Source organism: Sander vitreus, chromosome 14 (assembly GCF_031162955.1).
Source record: "Sander vitreus isolate 19-12246 chromosome 14, sanVit1, whole genome shotgun sequence".
Taxonomy (NCBI): Eukaryota; Metazoa; Chordata; class Actinopteri; order Perciformes; family Percidae; genus Sander; species Sander vitreus.
Window position 1 is genome coordinate 18312570 of NC_135868.1, and position 19231 is coordinate 18331800.

The window sequence follows — 19231 nt, forward strand, 5'->3', positions numbered from 1 at the left end:
GGATTTGGGTGAAAGGAGCACAGGAGCGGTTAGACGAGAGGAAAGAGGAGTAGAGAAATTTTTTCTTGCTCTTTCTTTCTGCGGGGCCTTTTTTGCAATGCAAACAGAGTCGCGACTCCCTAGTTAGCCGTGGATCAGATGGCTCTTAATGTGTGAGCATGTTCTGCCGTTTAACCCCCCAAAACCACAGGACTGGGTGCCTCATTCCTCTCTTTCTCTACTTTCTTCTATTTTTCTTTTCACCTTCCACCCTCCACATCCTTAGCTAAAAGAACAGAGCACCAAGCTGTTCACATGTTTCCTCCTTGCATCTGACACAGCTTTGATCTGGTGGATGGATAGGTAGATGGCTGAATACTATCTGTGTGTATGCACATGTTTATGTGAGTATCGTGCACACGTGTAAAGGCTGTGGCGTGTCTGTGTGGACGATACAAAAGAATGACAGTGCTGGGTCGGTATTGGAGGGTTGGGGTTTGTGGTTGAGGTCTGGTTCAGCAGGGGCTTTATTGTATAAGGCTATGGCTTATGGAAGGCTTCATGTTTCAGATGGGGTTTTGGTGAGGTCAAGCTTCTATATTTCTGGCTGTGCGCAGTTTGGTGAATGGGCTTAGCAATGCAAAAACTGTCCTTTTTTACAACATACAACCTCTTATTCAGGGTTTAAATGCTTTTGCTGAAACAAGGGAACATTTTCTTGTTCAGGTTAGATACTCTGTTGTTTCCACTGCAGTTTTATTAGTTTCTGGACTTTTTGGAGCTGTATTTTAATACAGATTATTGACTGTTACACAGACCTTGTTTATTTGCACTGGACACTACACAAGCATTTGTTAATTAGCTGGGTTTTTTTCTTTGAGGTAGCATTGTTGGGATTTATGTCCTTGACTTGCTGGTGTGCAAAGTAAAACATTTAAAAGCTGGTATTGGTTTGATTTTGGGAGGAGTCTCTGTGTGTCTGACTTTAGGCAAGTGCACTAGCATTTTTTGCAATATGCAGCAGTTTTGTAATATTGCATCTTTACCTTACCTTCTTTATTACAGACATTCACATGAATACTGTGGCTTTCTCGCTTGTTATCATGGTTGCATGGTCAGTTGCCTGTAATGTGGATTTTGTTTTGGTCTTTTGGCATGAAAACTAAAATATGAAAACCATTAAAAGCTATTTAAAGTCAGATTTCAAAATAATTGAACTGCAGATTTATCAATTCCATTTGGCATTTATAGTGAAAAATGGTATTTAGCTTCACTGGAGACATCAAAATATCTGCTCAAAACAGTTTTCATATATAGATTCAGTTTTACACATCTTTATACTAAAACTTCTTTTATTATACAATACAATGTTTATACAAATTAAATGTATCATTGTTCTCTAACTCTGCTTGATTTTGTGTGAATAAACTAAATCTGAAATTAAACAATATCTCAGTATACTAAGGAGCCTTGAACAATCCCCTTAAGGACCCCTGGCAGTTTCATGACCCCACTTTAGGAGCCATTGATCTGTGATATAGTGGAGGAAGTGTGCAGTCCATCAGTGTGTGGGTTGGGTTTGTTTTTTAGGAAAGGGGCTGCCGCTGCTGTGGATTCTGGTACCAGTTGAGCATGCCTCCCCTCATCACATCCCTCTCAGCAGTTGGACCCATCATCGCCCCATCCCAGTTGGGTCCAATCTTGTAACTTCACACCAGCCTCTCAAGTGGGCAAAGTCACACCACATTAAAGGGCCCATTTGACTTAAAACCTCTACTGAACCCCTCAAACCACACGCCTCCCTGTAACAACCCCCGCCGCTACTGTCATATCCCATTGCACTCAGTCATATTTTTATTAATATCTTGCTGCCTTGTGTCAGTCCCGAGCCCTTTGACACTTCCAGAAAGGTTGAGTAAGAGAAGCAGAGCAGGAGGAGGAGAGTAGGCGAATGTAGAGAGTTAGAGAAGGCCTGTGAATAATGCTATTGCACTGTTGTCTTTGGAGGATGCAGCTGCATTGTGTTTAGAAAGCTTAGCAGATAAGTCCTGTAAGTGCTTGCTGAGCACATGGGTTAAGACTGTGTGGCTGTATTTAATTTGTGGCACACTATAAGGATGTAGCTTCTACTGGCTGTTGATGTTGATTGATGAATGTTGTGGTAAATTATATTATTTTGTACATCTTTAGCTGTGCTGATCAGAGGTTGTTTTATATGAAAAATAAATAGAAGCAGCCAATCTTTCCAATGTCTGTTGAGCATTATGCAAGAAGTCTGGGTATTGAATCCAATACTTGGACTTTAAGTACCAAGCTTGAGAATCAAAATTTGACATTTAAGTCGTGGTCAAATTCTTTTCTGACCTGAATCAGGGAACTTTTTCGTTTTATTTAGGTACTGTTCTTTATTTAATAGTCATGCATCAGCAGTTTGGTTTAGAGTTTGAGTTAAAGAAAGAGTTCAATGTTTTAGGAATTATGTAAATATCGCAATATTCTAGGTATAAATTTGTTTGGAAAAATGAGCTCTAAGAGGCAGAGAAAGGCTTGTTTGTGTTCCCATAGCCTCCTCCTCATGCTTTCGCTCCGTCAAACCCTCATTCTTTGCCTGGTGAAATTGAGACTCTGCTTGGTATTTCTCTCTCCTTGCCAGAAACCACAGAGTGACAAAATCCGTGGGGTGTCATAAACGAGTGAAGCCAGGGGGAGAAAGGGAGGAGAAAGGTGGTTGGGAGGAGGGGGGAGGTTGAGAAGTGGGGATGTAAGGAAAGACAGTCAGATCCATCTGGTCCTGATAAGGCAGAGTGGAAAACAGATGAGTGCGGTGAATGAGGGGGGATGGGATGCAGCGTGGATCTACTTGGGAGGATATACTGTCTGGCGTGCCCTATCAGCCCCCCCTTTCTTCTCACCATAGCAATCTTGCTCCATTTCTGCCTTCTCAAGCCCACTTAAGCAACAGTTTGTTGCCTGAGGAAAGAACGAAAGAAAGGAGGAAGCAACAAAGGAGGGAGTGTTCGTCTCTCTCTAGCTTTCTTTCTCTCTCTGTCATTCCTTCGAATCTCCCTAATCCCTTGCTGGGTGCCATCTTTCATCAGAGCCTACCATGTGTGTATTATCCTGTAGAGAACACTTCCCATCAATATAATAAGGGCTGCCAGAAGCACTTAGCCTTGTGAGCCTGTGTGAGATATGGTAGATGATACTTTGTGTGTGTGAGTTTCTCCCTCATGCGCACATACACACACACACACACACACACACACACACACACACAAACGCATAGCAGACCTTGCCCGAGGAAAGAAATGAAACCCACTGTTCTGACTACGAGAGTGTCTCACTGTAAAACTTCCACAATTCATCTCAGGCCCACTATACCGATATGACTCTCTATGCTGCTTTTTCTTCCGGGAGCTGTCACTCCCCACATCCTCTCCGTTTGGGCTGGCAGGAGATGACTTGGCAGGTGTCTGACCCATGCTGCATGTGAGATGAGAACCATCCACAGAGCCACTCTGCGTTTTGAAATGAAATGTCAGGCTCGGTATCAATTCAGCCCTGACATGGAGATGCAATCATAGCAGGAGTTTTGTCGACATGAGAGTTGTTGAGGTGTTATTTAGACAGGTGTGGTGCTCGTATGACTGATATGTCCTAACGTATCAATCTGAATTGAAGAGGAGCTGCAGGGGATGGGAGGAGTGTGGCTGCATTTGATTTAAAGGAAATGTTCAACATTTTGTGAAAACGTGCTTATTCAGGATTTGAAAGAAGATACCACTCTGAAGTGTGTACGCTTAGTATGGAGCTACAAGCCAGAAACTGGGCTAACTTAGCTTAGCACAAAGATTGTAAATGGGAAAACAGCTAGCATGTTTTTTTCTAAGGTAACAGCACCTCTAAAGCTCACTTATTGTGTGGATGCAGATTCAGCAGCATTCACAGTATTGTTATCCGATTCTTCCGTACGATTTTCGGTAGCCTAGTTATGCATACTTTTTTAGCTACAAAAACCATTCAAATATCAAAATGTTCAGCTTGCTAAGGACATTTGTGCTTATATTCAACTTTTCTCCGCCATTTATAGTTTTTTTAAATATTAAGCTTTTTTTCTTTTTACATTAAAAGTGGCTTCTTCCACTTCTAAATGCTACTGCTCCCACATACTTTCACCTACAGACGTCATTCAAACATTAAACTATTCACAAAACCTTCAGCTATTAGTGATCAGTGATTCAGCTTTTTGATATATTTTACAGTTTTTGTGTTATCACTGTTTAAGTTTAGTGCTTCTTTAGGCCTCCTTAAACAACCTCAACATTTCTGGACGAAAGCACAGAGTACCAGTTTTTCAAATCGCTGATATGCCCACATTTTTTTACTTTATCCACACAAATTATATATTAATATGTTCGCAAATGCTTTGTGGTGCTCACAGTGTTATCACTTTTTTGGACATACTTTATTTGGCGCAGTGTTAGCAATGCTGCATCCACACCAGTGGCAGTAGCTCATCCATAGGGTGTTAGGTTGGAAACATGAGGGTCGCCAGTTTAAAACCACAAATGTACTGAAGTTTGGAATTGCTGCAGTGTTACCAGCAGTTGCAACTTTCTCCCTCTGGCATCTCTCCGTTTGTGCATGTATAGGACCTGAGCACGTGTGTGGCGATTTCAGTCCTGTGTGTGTTTTGTTCCAACAACAGAGTGAAGAAATTGTAAATTCCCCCCTGGGGATCAATAAAAAGTATGAGTTATTATTATTACATTATTAGGTAGGCAGTACAGATTGTGACCCTTGGTCACACACTATACTATGACTTTATTATCACTTTTTTCTACATACTATACTATGACTTTTTATCACTTTTTTTGACATACTATACTATTACTTTTTTACGATACTAAACAATTACTTTTCGTGACTTTTATCAACATACTATATTAGGACTCTTTTTCGACATGCTATATTATGACTTTTTTATCACTTTTTTTGACATACTCTACTTTGACTTTTTTTGACATACTATACTATGACTTTTTTATCACTTTTTTTTGACATACTATACCATGACTTTTTTTGGACGTACTTTGAACTTGCGGGTTGCCAGTTCAAAACCCCAAATGTACTGAAGTTTGGAATTTAGGTTAGAGCTAGAATTACCAGCAGTTGCAACTCTCTCCCTCTGGCATCTCTCCGTTTGTGCATGTATAGGACCTGAGCACATGTGTGGATATTTCAGTCCTGTGTTTATTTTGTTCCAGCAACAAAGTGAAGAAATTGTAAATTCCCCCCTGGGGATCAATAAAAAGTATAAGTTATTATTATTAAATTATTAAGTAGGCAGTACAGATTGTGACCCTTGGTAAAACACTATACTATGACTTTTTTATCAGTTTTTTCGACATACTATACTATTACTTTTTTAAGATATTAAAACAATTACTTTTCATGACTTTTATCGACATACTATATTATGACTCTTTTTTGACATATTATACTATGACTTTTTTATCACTTTTTATTTACATGCTATACTATGACTTTTTAATCAGTTTTCTTTGACATACTATACTATGACTTTTTTCTATGACTTTTTTTGAAATACTCTACTTTGACTTTATCACTTTTATTTTTGGACGTACTTTATTTGGCGGCATTATGGCTCAGTGTTAGCAACGATGCAGCCACACCAGTGGCAGTAGCTCATCTGTAGGGTGTTGGGTTGGGAACTTCCGGGTCGCCAGTTGAAATCCCCATATGTACCGAAGTTTGGAGTTTAGGTAGCTGGAGAGTTACCAGCAGTTGCAACTCTTTCCCTCTTGCATCTCTCCATTTGTAGAATGTATAGAAACTGAGCACTTGTGTGGATATTTCAGGCCTGTGTGTGTTTTGTTCCAACAACAGAGTGAAGAAATTGTAAATTGATCAATAAAAAGTATGCGTTATTATTATTAAATTATTAAGTAGGCAGTACAGATTGTGACCTTTGGTCACACACTATACTATGACTTTTTTATCAGTTTTTTAATACTATTACTTTTTTACGATACTAAACTATTACTTTTCATGACTCTTTTTTGACATACTATACTATGACCTTTTTATCACTTTTTTTGGCATACTGTATTATGACCTTTTTTTCACTTTTTTTTGACATACTCTACTTTGACTTTGTTATCACCTTTTTCGACATACTATACTATGACTTTTTTTTGGACGTACTGTATTTTTATTTACACCAGTGGCAGTAGCTCATCCGTAGGGTGTTGGGTTGGGAAGGTGAAGGTCGCAGTACAAATCCCCAAATGTACCGAAGTTTGGAATTTAGGTTAGAGTTACCAGCACTTGCAACTTTCTCTCTCTGGCATCTCTCCGTTTGTGCATGTATAGGACCTGAGCACATGTGTGGATATTTCAGGCCTGTGTGTGTTTTGTTCCAACAACAGAGTGAAGAAATAGTAAATTACCCCCTGGGGATCAATAAAAAGTATAAGTTATTATTATTAAATTATTAAGTAGGCAGTACAGATTGTGACCCTTGGTCACACACTATACTATGACTTTTTCTTAATCACTTTTTTTGACATACTATACTATGACTTTTTTATCACTTTTTTTGACATACTATACTATGACTTTTCATCACTTTTTTGACATACTATATATACTATGACTTTTTTATGTCTTTTTTTCGACATGCTATTCTATTACTTTTTATCACTTTTTTTACATTCTATACCATGACGTTTTTTTCGATATACTAAACTATGACTTTTTTATCACAAATTTATCGACATACTATACTATGACTAGGGTTGGGTACCGACAGGGTGCCAATACGGCACCGGTGCCTTAATAACCGGTACCTACCGGACCGAATAGTAACGCAGATTTTGGTGCCTCATTTCGGTGCTACTGAAATGCCAGCACTGCCCTCTGATGCTCCGAAACGGACGTTAGAGGCAACAGAAGCATCACTGCATGTTCACTTGAAACTCGCCTCGCCATCCTTGTGGTGCATTCAAAGTTATTGTAAAATACCCTTTTTCCATCTAGTGGTTGTTTTTGTCGTTTACTAGCAATTTACTGGTGAAATAAGTTATTGTTATAAGTTATTGTTATTAAATTTTTAATAGATAATTTAATTTTGACCATATTGCCTTAGCAATAAACAAGCTGTTCTTAAATGTCGCCGACTGTCATTTTGTGCTCCTTTTTTCTTTTTTAAATATATACATATTTTTTTTCTTTTTGAAAGTATCGGTTCAGGCACCGTTTAGGTACCAGCACTGTTTTAAAAGTATCATTTTAGCACCAGTATTGGAAAAAACCCAAACGATACCCAATATATATGTCTTTTTAATAGCTTTTTTTGACATGCAATACCATGACTTTTTTAGTCACTTTTTTCGACATACTATACCATGATTTTTTAATAGCTTTTTTCGACATACTATACTATGACCTTTTTATCACTTTTTTCGACATGCTATACTATGATTTTTTTATCACTTTTTTCGACATACTATACCATAACCTTTTTTGATATACTAAACTATTATTTTTTTATCACTTTTTTCGACACACTATACTTGACTTTTTTCGATATACACTACTGTAAACTATGACCTTTTAGGCAGTTTAGGCCTTTATTTAATAGGACAGCTCAGACATGAAAGGGGAGAGAGAGGGGGAATGACATGCAGCAAAGGGCCGCACGTTGGAATTGAACCGGCGGCAAGGACTGAGCCTCTGCAAATAGGGCCTACATGGGACTTTTTCATGTCTTTGTTCGACATGCTATTCTATGACTTATCACTTTTTTTTTTACATTCTATACCATGACTTTTTTCGATATACTAAACTGACTTTTTTATCACAAATTTATCGACATACTATACTATGACTTCCTAAATGCTTTTTTTCAACATACTATATTATGACTTTTTTTACATAATATACAATTATTTTTTATCACTTTTTTCGACATACTATACTATGACCTTTTTATCACTTTTCTTTTACATACTATGCTATGACTATTTTTGAAATACTATACTATGACTTTTTTTATCACTTTTTTCGACATACTATACTATACAATTCCTTTTTTTATTTTTGAGATACTATACTATGACTTTTTATATTTACCTTACAGACATGAGAGTAATATGGATCTTCTCATTTAACTCTCAGTAAGAAAGTATTTCCCAAAATGATAAACTTTAAGTCAGTATATTAGCTTTACACGTGAAATATTTCATGCAGTCATGTTTAAACGCTAAAATACATTTCCTCAAATAGATCCAAAGGTTTTTGAGTCATTGATGGCTCATAAATTAATATAAAGTAAACAGAAAGACTACAGGAATCCAGCCGAAACATAACCAAGCACTCCATAATTCAGCTCTAAACTCAGTCATTAATTTGCTACATGACGTTCAAATTGAGAATCCGCTTTAGAGTGTCAACCAATTTCCCTTGAGCTTAAACCATAAACTTCCTTATAGCGCGGGACAAATTGATCTTATTTCAGAACCAAATGACATACAGTACATTTAAAAGGCATAGAACTCCAAAACATATGTGCCGATGTGACATTTGATTAGAAGCATTTAGGGAGAATTGCTCTTATGTCAAGTCCAAGTCGCTGCTGGCAGGCGCCTCAAAGTGTACTCGGAACAAAGCCGGGCTAATTTTCAGTAGCTCTTTCACTAAGCCTGAGAGTACATGAGGGGAATGATGGCATAACATGTGGTTTCTCAAAGAGTGGATTCAGAGTTTAGTCAGGATTTTTCCTCTTAAGATGGGGACACTGATAGGGCTTAGGAGTTAAACTAACATATGGAGGAAATAGAGGGGGCTCTTGATTTGATTTGGCTTCTCTTTGTCATTACTCATGTGGGGTAGAGATGTTTATTTAGCGTCATAACTGCTGCAAGAGAGCAGGGATGTTTCCTATTTGTGTTTGTATATGCTTGTAGATTTGTGTGTTTATTTTACATTTTTGATGGTGTTAATAGTAAAAAAAAAAAAAAAGGGGTCATATTGATTTTTACTGGAAAGATCAAAGAGGAAGGTTTCTGCAGTGAGTTTAAAGATAACGTTATTAATATATTTGAGGTAGTATACTGTCAAATTGGAACAATTTTAGAGTACAACATAGACTAAGATATTTAAAATTAAAATGATAAATGACACTTTTATAGCAGTCTTGTGGTTTCTATCTCTTTAGGCAGAAAGACTTGACTAGGGTGCTTCAACAGAGTAAGCAACGATGGAGGACAAAGTATTAAAGGAGTTAAAGAAATAGTTTTTTGGGAATTTCTTTCAGCCAGTTAGCTTAGCTTATGCTGCGTTCTAGTAACCTCGGAGGTGGGAACTGATAATGACTTCACACCCAAGTTGACCGTGTTCCAGCAACAAGTCGGAAAACCAGATAGAAGATAGACAGCTCTGTGTGTGTGACTGATTTAATGAGACACCAGTAAGACAGACGTGCTAATGAACAGTTTATTGTTTTTCGTACAGCTTTTGCTACTGTTGATGCTCGGAGCAGCCATGCTGGATTGTAATGTCAGGTTGATGAGGTTCTTGTCAGAAATCTGACTTCAGGGGGCCTTCCAGTTGAGATTTCCGACTTCCCAGTTCAACTGGATTGACCATAAGCATAAAGACTGGAAACGGGGAAACAACTAGCCTAGCTTTAGAGCTGTTGTTTTTATGCTTAGCTGTTGCCACTAGCCTTTTATTTAATGGACACTTGTGAGAGTGGTATCAAACTACTCACCTAACTCTCTGCAAGAAAGCCAAATTTCCCCAAATGTCAAACTATTCTTTTATAGCTATTTAGATATTGTTTGCTTCCTTCACTCTGCTTTCCTGTCTCTTCCAGAGACTAAAGATCGTTTAAAGTTCCCCTACTTTTTGAAGACTGATGAATGGTTGTCGTGGTGGAACCGTGTGTGTGTGTGTGTGTGTGTGTGTGTGTGTGTGTGTGTGTGTGTGTGTATGAACAGTATTTAGTGTTTGTGCACAGAGATGACAGAGGGCGGGACGTGGGTTCATTAGCCCACTGATAGAGTTTTATGGAGGGGGGGTAGACCTCAGACATCAGCCTGTCAGACAACCACAGAGTGTAAAGGTCATCCCAAAACTCTTTAAAGTGATCAAGTTAAAGGCAGACTCATCCATGTGTGTTTGAGTATGAGAGCTGTTGTCTTGACATTTGGCCTGAAGTACTTTTACTGTTAAAAACCTTCTTGCAATACCTTTTGAACTTTTCGTCCCCATACACATACAGTAGGTTAGTAAGTTAGGATTCTTTTCTTAAATTGTTCACATTCATTTAGAAAAAAGGTTACAACAATTGCAATTTAGCTTGTCTTGTTATATATGATTTGGACATTACCTTATGCAGTTATTGGTGCTTTTACTGCTTATATTACATGTAGAATAAATCTGGCAAAGCAACTTACTCAATTTGTAATGTGAATAATAATAGCTTATGTCCATCAAATCCTGTGTGCATGCTAATAAACCTAAATTCCCTTTAAGATAAGATCCCTTTTTATCTGACCGTGTAAATAAACTTTTCGGAGACTGCCTCCTTGCCGCCTGACGAGCGACTTTATTTTTACCACCAAAGTTCTGTTTATTTTGAGCCTCGACATCTGAAGCGACTCCCGAGCCATTCGGCTGGAAGAAACAAAAAAGGGAGAGAAAGAGTGTTCAGTGTCAGTTTCTTTCCCTCTGGTTTGTTTTCCAGTCTCCTCTCAAAACGAACTGGGGTTTGGAGTTGGCTGCTTCGCACATGGTGTGGTGGCCGGGCCAGAGAGAGAGAGAGAGAGAGAGCGGGCGAGAGCGAGGGAGAAAAATTGAAACAATAAATGAAAAATAAGACAAATGTTATGCTTTTCCTAAACATGAACTCCCATTGTTAGATTTCTTACCTATCTAGTACAGCTGGTACCCAACACTGCCGTGACCACATTGCATATTGGCACATTAGTGCCTTGTGTCTAACGATGTAAAAACTGATGTTTTAAAACTTAAACAGTCTCAGTTTGACTATTGACATCCTGTAGCCTCAGCAGTTTATTAATATACTGTAATGTTTGTTAACCAATATTCCATATAAATAGGTCAATGTCAGTGTGTTTTTAAAGGGGTCATTCCTATGAGTATATTCCATTAGTATGACTGTTAGTAGTGTTCATAAAGTTAATCAAGTATGAATTTGGAATTTCCTTTTATTTCTAAAATGGAAATTCATCGTAGTCTTACTGTCTATTAATCCACTAATTCAAAGTAGTAGTATCATCGCCAACTATGCAAACCATTTGAAACATTTGTAATGAATACTATACTGTCAATGTATTCACTTAAGTCTCGCAAACACTGCCTTGTCAATCCAATTTGGGAGGATTCTGATAATTAATGACAAGCTTTGCCTCCAAACACCGTCTCAGAGCTGTTGTTCCAACAACAAAATGTCTGACGTACTGTTTTCTGGAACACTAAAACTGTCAACGGCGGTTCTTCCAACAAAATCTACGACTGTATTGGGCAACAATGCTTTTGCGAAATTCACCCTGCACGGTTTTTATAGTTTCACTGTTTTTAATTATGATGCGTGTCTGTGAGCTTCTTGTTTAACGCTCTCTTGGCCCCGTTTTAACTGTGAATTATTGTTCCTCTCAACATGATTATGCTGCTTTACTAGATGGGTGGATGGAGAAATGAATTGGTCAATGCATAACAGCACTTAGCCTCCTGTAGCGATACGACGCGGCAACATTTTCTCATAACTCCACAGCACAGATGCTTCAGTGGCTCTGGGTCAGGGAAGGCTAGCTTGCACGCAGAAGCCCATATGGGACGAGCACTGAGGAGGAACCAAGACTCAATAAACACGGTATTGGGGAGGGAGGGAGTTCAAGGGTGCGCTTGTCATGATGGAGGCTACAGTGAGCGCTCCAGTGGCTGCTGGGGTTTTGATGCTGTAATGTGAAACGGCTGGGGGAAAGAGGACTACAATTCCGCTCTTTGTCTGGTCTCCGCCCCAGCGTCACCCCTCTCTCCTCTCCTCAGCGGACCCTCACCGTAGCCAAACTCATCATCTCCCTTGTCTATCCCCCGATATCTGCCACCCATCACGACGCCTTGATCACTCGTTCTCACTCATGCTCCGTCTAGCATTACCGTTTTCGCTTCATATCTTTCTTTGTTTTTGCTCTTTTCTCACTGTCTGCTGTTTTATCTACACTTTTCATCGGACCAAACCATTTCTTTTCTCACCATGTGCCTTGTCCTGTCAGTTCATGCCAGAAATGTTCCCATTACATATCCTCACACCAGAATAATACGCAGTGATTCTGCTATCTCATCCTCTCCCCTTCTCTTTCCTCAGTCTCCAGTAGTATCTGTGGGCTTTGCCAGGTTTCATCCGAACCTGGTGGTGGGGGGGACTTACTCGGGACAGATTGTCCTGTGGGACAACCGCAGTCACCGTCGGACCCCCGTCCAGAGGACTCCTCTGTCTGCTGCTGCACACACTGTAAGACACAGAGAACAAACTGTGAGCTGGTACCCTACTGTGACTCAAAAAAAAACAACCAAAAAACATTGGTTGAGTGAGGCGCAGCTGACACATTTACAAAAAGAAAAGGATCACATCTGTAACTTAGTTTTCAAGCTCTTCATTTTTTTTTTCAAGCTGTGTGTTTGTTTTATCGCTGAAATTATTTGATGAGCTGTTGATCGAGAGAAACTAATCACATTTGATCTTCAGTCAAACAATTAACTCATTTATCAAGCTAAAATGACAATTATATGATAGTTCCAGCTTCCTAAAAGGTTTTATATTTTATATTTTCGTAGTTTTATATGATTATAAGTTGATTATCTTTGCATTTTGTTGATTATGTTGATTTTGGACTGTTGGTTGAACAAAATATGATATTTTAAGGCGTCACCATGGGCTCTGGGAAATTATGATGAAGAAAATAATGATGATAGTGAATAAAGCAAAATAATTGTTAATTGCAGCCCTGGTGAAATACGTTCTGACCTAAAAGAAAACAAGCTCCCTGTTGTGTTTTAATTAGTTACATAAAACAATGAATTCAGTCAGAAGGAACATCTCAGAGGAGAGTTAAAGATTTTTTAATTTATCGTATAAACATTCTGATGTATAGAAATTAAATGATCACATTACTGCAGCATTACACTTTTTACAAGATAAATCTGCATCTTTGAGACTGATTATTTTCAGGAAACACACACACACACACACACACACACACACTCACACTCACACTCCTGACTGGAGCAGTCAAATTTTAGACAGAACTAGGACAGCTCAATTTCAATGCTCCAGTGAACTCACTGACCCTGACTCAACAAATTACCAACCAATATACACTGGCAATAACTTCAGACCCGGGGCTGTGCCCAGGAGGCATGCAGACACACACTAACTGCTACACGTCACCGTAGGTTTAAACTTCACCAATGACGTCGTCGCTCTCATCCTCTCCAGTGAGTCCCAGTCAGCTAGCATGTTGCTGATTGCTGAATGGATCCTTTGTGCTGCCCACAAATCAATTACTGGCCAGTAATGACATAATTGTTTCACACACTCCTGTTGTAAGGAATGACTGCACACTGCCATGTGAGCCTTCTGCATCTGTACAAAGTATCTAATGATGTCATGTGTTTAAGGGTAAAATTACATTATCATTTCAGGACCATGTTTAAAATCAAATTTAACTAATATTACAGCATGTCAAATTAATGAAATACGTTATGTCCCTGCCAGTTAGGAAGGATCCAAATATTTATTATCTAAAATGACAAATGTGCAGAAATATTTGATGCCTCTAATCAATGAGACTAATACGGATTTATGATTGTGATCACAATATGCAGCAGAATAACAAGCATTTGAGTGGAGATTGTTGTAATTATATTACAGGTGAGGTAAGTTGCGAGACACTGAAAGCAATTGCCAGTATATGTTCTATTATCCTCATCCATTTCCTTTAATGCTGTGTGTCTTTATCTGTGTGTGTGTGTGTGTGTGTAGCACCCAGTCTACTGTGTGAACGTGGTCGGCACCCAGAATGCCAACAACCTGATCACTGTGTCTACAGACGGCAGGATGTGCTCCTGGAGTCTGGACATGCTTTCCCAGCCACAGGTACACAACACACTCAAATGCAGAGTTTTAGTGTTAATGCACCTAGTATTCCACATGTATTTTCTATAACTGATGTGTCTGTTTGTGTCTTTAAATGTGTAATGCCTCTCTCTCTCTCTTTCTCTGTGTGTGTGTGTGCCATAGGAGACCATGGAACTGGTGTACAATAAATCCAAACCTGTGGCGGTGACAGGCATGGCTTTTCCCACGGGAGATGTTAACAACTATGTGGTCGGGAGCGAGGAGGGCACTGTGTACACTGCATCCAGACATGGCAGGTTGGTGGACACACAAGCACGCACGCACGGACGCATGCACGCACGCACGCACGCGCACACACACACACACACACACACACACACACACACACACACACACGTTTGTTTCACTATCTTTGTGGGGACCCGTCATTGACATAATGCATTCCCTAGCCCCTTACCCTAACCTTAACCATCACAACTAAATGCCTAACCTTAACCCTTACCCTCACCCTAATCATAACCTAATTCTAACCCTAATCCTAAAACCAAGTCTTAACCCTCAAACAGCTCTTTAACCTTGTGGGGTCCAGCATTTTGGGCACACACACACACACACACACACACACACACACACACACACACACACACACACACACCCCTTTGCTGGATCACTTATGTATGTTTGGTCTGGTGTTATGTCTTAACGCAGTCCAAATTTATCTGCTTGGATAATCTAGAATTACAACATCATGCTAAAATAATTCAGCAAAAAATATACATTTAGAAAGTCTATGTAACAAATGAAACAGGGTAAATGGTCTAAGAATTACAAGTAATCTTAGAATTTAATTGACGATTTTCCCCTCAATCTAAGGAGCTAATTGTTTCACTTTTTATCCAAGCTCTCTTACTGTGCTGTTAATTAATTTCAGAAAGATGCAAACCACTTTACTGCTTCATTTTTAAACAAGTGAAGACCACTAAATGAAGGTCTCGCCCATGTCCTCCCTCTGCAGCAAGGCGGGTATCTGTGAGATGTTCGAGGGCCACCAGGGGCCGGTGACGGGTATCAGCTGCCACAGCGCAGTGGGCACCGTCGACTTTTCCCACCTCTTCATCACATCCTCCTTCGACTGGACCGTTAAACTCTGGAGCACCAAGGTACGGTGTGTATGTTTTTGTGTGGAGAAGAGAAAGAGAGGATGTGTAGGGGGTTGATTGTGGACTTGAAGAAATGAGAGAGAGAGAGAGAGAGAGAGAGTGTTGAGAGTAAGAAACTAGTGAGTGAGCATTAAAGCTGAGTAAATAGGTGAGTCTTTCTTCTACTACTCTGTGTGTGTGTGTGTGTGTGTGTGTGTGTGTGTGTGTGTGTGTGTATGTGTATGTGTGTATGTGTGTGTGTGTGTGTGTGTGTGTGTGTGTGTGTGTGTGTGTGTGGTATCTGTACATCCAGTAACATAACTGTGGGTACCGCCGGTAAGTTCTACTAATAAAATGCTGTAGTTTTAAACAATCACAACATCCTAATTTAGTTGATTCTGGCTGCAGGTAAAAGTAGAAAATGTATCAAAGAATGATGTTGTGTGAATAGGCATTCATTTTAAACAATTAGTCTGTCTTCTAGTATTAAAATTACAACCTCATTATTTGTATTTTGAATTTCGTGTATTCTTATTGTTAAAAAAATAGCACACAGAGCTCATTCAGATTCCTAATAGTTAAATCAGATCTTAAACATTGTGCACTAACTCACTACTCAGACACACTCCTAGTGTAAGGTGCCGACACACCAAGGAGATCATCGGCTACTGTGCGTCTGTCACACTTGTTTTTGCGGTGTATCACGCACCGTTGGTACTCATCGACCCTTGTCTGCTTTTTTTCGGCCTATTCAACATGTTGACGCTGCATCGGAGACGTCGTTGAGAGGAAGCCGTCCGATTGGCTATTCAGCTTAAAGAACCCCTATTATACTCCTTTTCAGTGTCATATTTGTACTCTTGAGGTCTACTCGATTAAGATTACAGGCTTTGATGTTCAAAAAACACATTATGTTTCTCATACTGCCCATTGCTGCAGTGCCTCCACCTGAAACAGTTCGACTAAGCTCTTGGCCAGGCCTTCCTGAAAAACCCAGTCTGCTCTGATTGGTCAGCTGGCCCACTCTGTTGTGACTGGTCAACCAAATTCAAACAAGCCGTTGTTCAGGCAGCACCAATGGGCAGCACATTCGAAATACTGGGCTGGCTTTCTCAATCAATGACATCATTAATTGAGGAATTTCAAACAGGAATGGGGGCGAGCTGTTTTCAGGCAGTTGAGAAAAGTGCTGTCTGTGGGAGAGAAAGCTCCTTTTGGAGTGAAATGTGTTTTTTTGTTCTTTTATACATCTATTACATACTAAAAAAACTATATAACACACTAAAAGACGGGAAAAATCCAAAAAAGCATAATTTTCACTCTTTAAGGGAATTAATGCACAAGAAGAAAAACGGTAGCGAGGAAAGCAAGCAAACGACCATCAAGAGGGCACACAGACGGTTCTTTTAATTTTTCATCATCATTCATCTGATCTATTTAGTACACATAGAGCAGTCAAAACTGACCAAAACTGATACACATGGACAAAAACACATAGGCACAACTATTGGGATATCTATTTATTTTTGCACATTATGTCCATAGGGGCAAACGTACAACGATTTGGCAGCAGTTCAGTGGCAGTAAAAAGCAAACTGTCACTGTTTCTGTCAGAGTGAGTGTTGGAGAATACAAAACTTTGCTAATACATTCAAACACACTTTTGTGGTGGTGGTGGTGAGACGCAGAGGAGGGCATCAGGTACATTTACACATTACACATCAGGAGATACTGTACAAGAGAAGAAATTCTGGATTATAAACTTAGATTTTTCATTGTTCATTTTTCATTGTAAAGTAAATACATTGAGTAGAAATGAGGAAGAATCAGTGAGAACAAAGAAGAAAGTTGGATATTGAGGAAGGTAGGAATTTAGGAATGAAGTATGTCTTGGGTGGAAAGGATAAAATGTAATGGGATAGTAAGACAAAAGATATTCATGATTAATAGTGGAGGTGACGCTAATGTTGAAGGACAGAGGGATCAACATGAGGGCGTCAAACAGCAAACACTGCCAAAAATCAAAGAGAGACCTATTCAATATGAGGAAAATACATAATGCATATTGCATAATACCTTCGGCTTTATGCACGATCCAGTTACAGCTTTCTACTTGGCTGTGACAGGCAGTAAAGCACTCTGATGAATTTTCGCTCATGTTTGCATGCAGCTAGTCCATAAGTCTTGTGCGAAGGGTCCCGCGACACATATTAAAACATTTCTGCGGATTTTCATCAGAAGAGTGTGTTATTTTTCAGGATTTGGGAATTCCCTTTCCTTTGAGGGGCACCGCAGGAATGTGCGTCTGTCTCTTATCCCACATAACCCGTATTTGTGTGTGGGCAGGCCGAATACCTGCCTATGTGTGTATGTGTGTGCAAATATAGACACACCACACATGCCTCACATGTACCTTAAGCAAGCTGCCTTTGCTTACCTAAAATCCCGTGAGGTTTGCCTTCAACCCAACTGTTGTAACACACACTCTCTCTCACACACACACAGTGAATTCTCTCTGCATTCACGTTTGCCCTCACAGTTCAGAAAGGCCATTGCACAGAAGTCTGCTGATGTTTTTACACTCGGCGGTGTAAATATTGTGGTTAGTGAAAACATTCGGAGTCGGCCAGAGTGTGAAGACGTCGCGACAGCTGGCAGTGGGTTTATGATTGTGCATAACTTGAACCGTCTTGCTCTCTTGACCCCAAAACCAGCATCTACTAAGTGATTGGATAAAGCATAATCGTTCCACTTTTGCTCTCTTAAGAAGTTTATTAAAGGCCTAAATCACAGTCAGCTCAGATGATTGTTAATGAGCGTCTGTGTGATGGATTTTGTCGTGGTATTTTTAAGCAGCATTTTTTTTTTATTTGAGGACAAAATCTCTAGTGTGTGGTCATGAATTCTGGTGTGAAGCTATTAAGCTAGTGTGATGTTTGTGATGCAGCCAGGATGGAAGCAAGGAAATTATATGACTCGGCTGCAGAGATTAGATGGTTTGGATCCCTCTGAAAGTCCCAGTGATGAGAGGTTTTCTTTAAGACTCACAGGCTCTGTGACATTTAGAATTTTGACAGCACCTGCAAGTGTTAGTGATTGTAAGAGTAAACACGTACTTATTGTATTTAAATGGATATCAATGAAAGAAGACACGGGCCGGCTGATTTTAGCATCCATATATAAAGCATTAAATGCTCAACTTGCATACATTTATTTTCTAAACTTGGCATTACACTGTGATGTTAACTATCAGTGTTTCAGTAATGGTTTTCCAGTTCAAACGTGCCAGAAGTTCCCCAGCTTCTCGGCACAGAAATAATAATGACAACGCAGTTACTTTACGCGCGGCGCCACAAGGATTAAGCTTAATTTTGAGATTAGTTTTAAAACTTGTTGCTGCAGATTATTTACCCAAATCACCTTATTTAAGATAGGTAGATTATGGACAGCCTAAAGTAAAATAGTAGTTTAGATTTTGAATAATAGGACTTTATTCACCTCATCTCTAATGTGATGCATTACTTGAAGTGTATGCCCTAAAGGATATATTTAAGATAGTTTGAAATTGCAATGAGAGGCATTATTCAGCAAAGCACATTATCAAAATAAAATAACATCTTACATCGATTTGGTAATGTGAAATACAAGAGTGAGAGGATGAGTAAAAGGAGTGTGGGACACAGACTAAAACAAGGAGAAGATAAGAGAGAGAACATAAACAGGAATCGCTCAGCTGATCGAGAAAAATGACCTCTGCTGTCACCCCGCCGGCTGGAAAACAGGTTCAATCGAGGCTTGAAATTGGCTAGGCTCTGTCTGTTTGTGTGAGTGTGCACTGCTATCTGTCTGCAGGTCTCACAGCCTTTCAGAACAACTGTGGAGTGAGAGAGTAAAGGTGATGGAAAGAAAGAGAAGGAATGAG

At 39.4% G+C, this 19231-nt stretch overlaps 1 protein-coding gene across 2 annotated transcripts in view; it reads left to right on the plus strand.

Annotated features, from left to right (window-relative positions):
- dync1i1a (dynein cytoplasmic 1 intermediate chain 1a) overlaps window positions 1–19231 on the plus strand; it is a 58173-nt gene that overhangs the window by 30800 nt on the left and 8142 nt on the right. For both annotated transcript variants that reach the window (XM_078267427.1, XM_078267425.1), the window contains 4 exons: window positions 12398–12544; window positions 14075–14188; window positions 14333–14466; window positions 15186–15330. In XM_078267427.1, coding sequence (XP_078123553.1) covers window positions 12398–12544; window positions 14075–14188; window positions 14333–14466; window positions 15186–15330 — 540 coding nt within the window. The remainder of the gene's footprint in view (window positions 1–12397; window positions 12545–14074; window positions 14189–14332; window positions 14467–15185; window positions 15331–19231) is intronic.